Raw genomic sequence first — 4,932 nt, 5'->3', positions numbered from 1 at the left:
CTCACAGGCAACAGCTGGAAGCATGAGTACATAGTTGTGACAATTTACTGAAAATTTTTGGAAGGGTATCATGATACCCTGCCATATTTACTGGAATAAGTTGTACAGTTTGAGGCCTTAATTCATACAGTAGGCAACTAGTTGCTAGCAAGTTGTGTGGTTAGCCACTTTGATCTTGTAAGCAACATGTTGCCAAGAATAGAAAGATGTTCTATTTTTGGGAACAAGTTGCCTCGTGTATGAAGGGCCTTACAATGTAGAAGCTAGTACACAATTGTAAGTCAGTCAATACATCAGTAGAGCCTTCTGCATTACATGTACCAGTCAGGCTTTCATACAGAAATTTTTTGTGGGGGGGGGAACTCTGAACTGTGCTAGCTTCTCAGTCTGCATATTGTTATTGTTATTGCTTCATTGAGCATGTGCAATTTTGTGAAAACTTACCAATATAGACTTTAATGAAATTTTAAATGTTTTAAAAGAAAAAATCATAGAATTCAGTTGTAAATGATATATCAATGGTGTGACAATGAGGATAATTGGGGCGGAACCTAATGTGAGGGGGGAAATCCCCAGTGCCCCCCTCTCTATGAAACCCTGCCAGTAGAATTCTATTAGGACAAAATGTATAAAAGTCATCAATATTAAGTACATGTACATGTATGTATCAGCAATGTAAGACATTGAGGGGCAAAGGTCTTACACTACTGATACTCACCAAGAAACCATGGTTTATGTTACATATGAGCATAACATACTGTAGCTATATAACATGTGCTATAATACTTGTATAATTATCATTAGCTGTCACTATTTTATTAGATTAAAAACCTTAATAAGCTTTCACTGTACACTTATAATTACTATTATTATATTTCAGTTTCAATATCTTGTAATGTATTCTTATGCCACAGGAGAACCTGGTGTACTTTCAAGAGGAGCTCAAAGATACTAAACAGATCCTCTCCAATATTCTTGGTTCTGCCCCACAGCCGGGGGGCCCTCCCACGGCCCCTCAACACGCAGAGCCAGAGCTGGTCATTGTACCTTCTACCAAACCATCAGCCCCGCCCACTAGTAGCTCCGTTATTACTGTTGCCCCGCCCACAAGCCCATTAAAGTCAGTATTAATTAGGTATTGTTTAATTATCAGTACTATTATATGTGTATGTGACAAAATTTGATAGTTGCTTTAAAATTGGTCGAAAATTGAAAATGAGAAAATTCTCAATTTTTCTTACATTTTCTGATGCATATGCCATATAGCCAGAAAGTTTCATTGCAAAAAAACTTTCATGGTTTGGTGGCTCCCAGTCTATTTGTGGTTCTTATTTTTGTGGATCATCAATGAAGCACCCATGCTTCTCATTCCAATCCAAACCACAAAAACCATAAAAGTTTTTGGCCTTACATTCATATGTTGTGTAGAAAGTTTGAGTTGATTCTGATTAGATTTGGATTTATTATAAATTTTTAAAGTTGCTTTAATATACACATGTAATGTAATGGCCAAATTTTGTATGTAAAAATGACTAGGAGAGAATTATCCATTAATTCATAGAAAGTGTTAAGTAAATAGTTTAAAAGTAACATGTATTATCAAGAGTAGATAAGGGAAGGAGAGTGTCCAACAGCCTTATAGTATCTGCTGCATCACTGCGTATAGTAAAGTAGCACCCTCGTTAGCATCTCCTTTGCTCATTTTAATAATAGGAGTGGTTTTAATAACTTGAATGCAATTTGCATGCATGACAGGAAACCATGCCTTTCAAACCACGCCCATCACACCCACGATTGTATAAATGGATGACAGCGGTGAAGAAAGCAACACAGAAATGGAAAGCCCCAATGATGATGTAGTTGCAGAGCGTAGAAGAAAAAAGAAGGGCATCTATCCAGTAAATGAGGACAACACTGATCAAGAGCCTGCACCTAAAAGAGGAAGAAACTCTAGAAAGAAGAAAGCAAAGCCATCCAAACAGGGTGACCAAGATGGAAAGCAAAGCTGCTCCTAGTATTCAGAATCATACTTTGCCACAATAAAACATTCTTCTTTCTTTACTAAGTCATACAACTCATGTATCACAACAGTTGTTGGGTTAGAAGCAGAGGCAACAGCTCAAAGTGAAGGTTCCATCACTAATAATTGACTCTTTGCACTCAAATCTTTGCGTGTGCATACGTATGCGCACGCGTAAACAATTGACCACGCCCATTAATTATTAACTAGAATCTGTAAATTGGACTAATTTGTAAAAATAGTAATTCCTTGCATAACAAAGCAAACGGAGTACGCAGTGATGCAGCAGATACTATAAGGCTGTTGGACACTCTCCTTCCCTTATCTACTCTTGGTATTATTGAAGTTGATATTTTCTCTATTTTTAACCCTTTCAGAGCTAGTGCTAATCTTGTGAGTATGTCGGCTCCACCCGCTACAATACATGAGCCTCCGAGTATCCCGCCCACTCGTATTGAGACCATACCTAATATAACGGCAGGAAATATGGCGTCATCACGTAAGAGACCAAGGGACCTCTTTGTGGAGGGAGAGGAAGGAAGACAAGTAATTAATAACTTATTAATATTAATATAGTTGATTAATTGTTAGTTTTGAAAAAGGCCCAAGGCTATAGCCCATGGTTTTTTTTTTCAAAAATCGGCTCCAAAATCACCCAAAATTTTTATTACATTTTCTGATACATACTGATGTCCTTATGCTGTGTAGCAAGTTTGAGCTGATTCCGACTTCAATTTTTGAAGTTACAGCCATTTTTTAGAATTGGTTGATTTTTGAAAAATACCCAAGGCTATATAGCCCATGGTTTTTTCCAAAAAATGGCTCCGAAATCACCCCAAATTTTTATTACATTTTCTGATACATATTGATATCCTTATGCTGTTTAGAAAGTTTGAGCTGATTCAGACTTCAATTTTTCAAGTTATGGACATTTTTTAGAATTGGCCGATTTTTAAAAAATACCCTGTACTATAGCCCATAGTTTTTTCCAAAAAATTACACAGAAGTCACCTCCCAATTTTTATCCCATTTCTTGTCATTAGGTGTATGCTAATAAAAGGATTCCTAAGCCGATACCAACTGCTACTCTAACTCCAACCAGTTCACATGATCAACAACAAGTAGCAGTGGAGCCACACCCATCCCGTGTGACCCCGCCTACTAGCTCCGCCCCTTCATCAGCTACACTACCAACTCCTCATGCTCATTACTCTCGTCCTTCTCCTACAGTCACTGCTGAGACCACACCTCTTAGAGAAGTATCACCAAGTAATATAAAATGATATACCGTACAAGATGATTTATTGGGAAGGAATTAATATTGCCGATTGGTGGTTTTATGAAAGAATCGCCAATATAAAATCTGCCATTTTGTTTCAATTTGAGCATGCTCAATGGCACGTGGCACAAAATTGCCAATATAAAATTGACCAATTAACTTTTCACAAGAAAATTCACTAAATATTACTCTCACCAATAAATCATCTTGTATGGTAATTTAAATATTAATTACATGTACAGTTAATTAACATTGGTCAATGTATTTATTTTATAATTACAATATTGTTTCTCCTACTGTAGGTTTGACGGTTGCTAATCATCAAAGATTATTAAATTTAATAAAAGACGATTGGAACTGCCTAGATCTGGTACATGTTATACATGTACATGTATACATTTAAATGACATTTAGTTATAAAATTAATATTGCTATTATGTGTACATATGCCCTGCATGGTAATTTTCAAAAAATGTACATGTACATGTACATGTGTACATGCTATTTAACTCTATTGCTCTTAAAGTTACCTGTACAAAATATGTACTGTATAGCAGGAAGTTTTGGAGGGAATAAAATTTGATTAATTGCTAAATTTTGGTGATTGGTGGATTTAATTTGGCAAATTTGTGGCCACATGCCATTGAGCATGCATATAATGGCTTAAAATAACGAATTTTTATTTTGGCGAATGCTATCAAGACGTCAATTTGCCAAATATAATTTCCTCCAAAATTTTCCACTATACGGTATATTGTCAATTTTTATCTTCCTCTCCCTCTCCCTCTCTCTCTCCTTCAGATGATGACTACTCTAGAGGGTATGGTGTCAAAGACCCAGCGATCATTAATGACACTAAAGGAAAGAATACACTTGGTATCAACACTGACCTCAGCTCATAATATGTACAAACAATTTGAAGTAATTTACACACACACACACACACACACACACACACACACACACAGAATGTAATTTCATGCATAATTATAAAGTCTGCATGTAGTGCACCACACATACACATGTAGTACTATGCTGTGTATATTATACTTGTAGTCTTTTAAATGGCCGTAGCTTTAAAATTTTGAGCTCAGAATCGACTCAAACTTTTTACACAGCATAAGGACATTAATATGCATCAGAAAATGGGTGATTTTGTAGCCATTTTTGTAAAAAAAAATCATGGGCTATAGTAGAGGATTAACAGGATATCTCCAATAATACAAATGTGTATATGTAATGTGAATATTTTTTGAAATCCTCCTCTTTCTTTCTCTTCATTAGCAAGAACAAGAGCCCATTATACAGCAGAGGATACAACAAGCAGTTGATGAAGTGAAGACAAAGTCATCAGAAGACAAACAGAAAGTATTAATGGACGCCAGCAGACAATTGAGGGAAGCACTGAAAGAAGCTAATGCACAATCAAACTCAAAAGAAGTAAAGAAAGAGAGAGAGAGGGAGGGAGAGAGGAAGGGTTAGAATAGGAATTGTTTAAGTATGTAGTACAGACTAGCCTCTATATAATGGACACTTTGGATCAAGAAAATGTCTCTGTTATACAGAGGTGTCCTTTATGTGGAGGTTATTTTATACAGTAAGGAATGTAATTGGTACACTAGGTGCTGTCCGT

General features: G+C 36.1%; 1 protein-coding gene across 1 annotated transcript; it reads left to right on the top strand.

Annotated features, from left to right (window-relative positions):
- The first annotated feature begins 881 nt into the window (after positions 1 to 881).
- LOC109581587 (mucin-2-like) lies at positions 882 to 4,781 on the top strand. Its single transcript, XM_019995845.1, has 6 exons — positions 882 to 1,120; positions 2,398 to 2,566; positions 3,064 to 3,289; positions 3,602 to 3,669; positions 4,101 to 4,220; positions 4,584 to 4,781. Exons 1-6 carry the CDS (start codon positions 906 to 908, stop codon positions 4,779 to 4,781), a joined length of 996 nt encoding a protein of 331 aa, XP_019851404.1. The 5' UTR covers positions 882 to 905.
- The last annotated feature ends 151 nt before the right edge of the window (positions 4,782 to 4,932 follow it).

Source organism: Amphimedon queenslandica, unplaced genomic scaffold, assembly GCF_000090795.2.
Source record: "Amphimedon queenslandica unplaced genomic scaffold, v1.1 AMPQUscaffold_13430, whole genome shotgun sequence".
In the NCBI taxonomy this organism is placed as follows: domain Eukaryota; kingdom Metazoa; phylum Porifera; class Demospongiae; order Haplosclerida; family Niphatidae; genus Amphimedon; species Amphimedon queenslandica.
The sequence above is the reverse complement of the archived record's forward strand: the minus strand, read 5'-3'. Positions and strand labels throughout refer to the sequence as shown.

Excerpts from the sequence above, each read along its gene's own strand:
- LOC109581587 (XM_019995845.1), top strand. The coding sequence starts at position 906 with ATGCCACAGGAGAACCTGGTGTACTTTCAAGAGGAGCTCAAAGATACT. Across the intron at positions 1,121-2,397 it reads CCGCCCACAAGCCCATTAAA|AGCTAGTGCTAATCTTGTGA; the intron begins GTCAGTATTAAT and ends TAACCCTTTCAG. Across the intron at positions 2,567-3,063 it reads AGGGAGAGGAAGGAAGACAA|GTGTATGCTAATAAAAGGAT; the intron begins GTAATTAATAAC and ends TCTTGTCATTAG.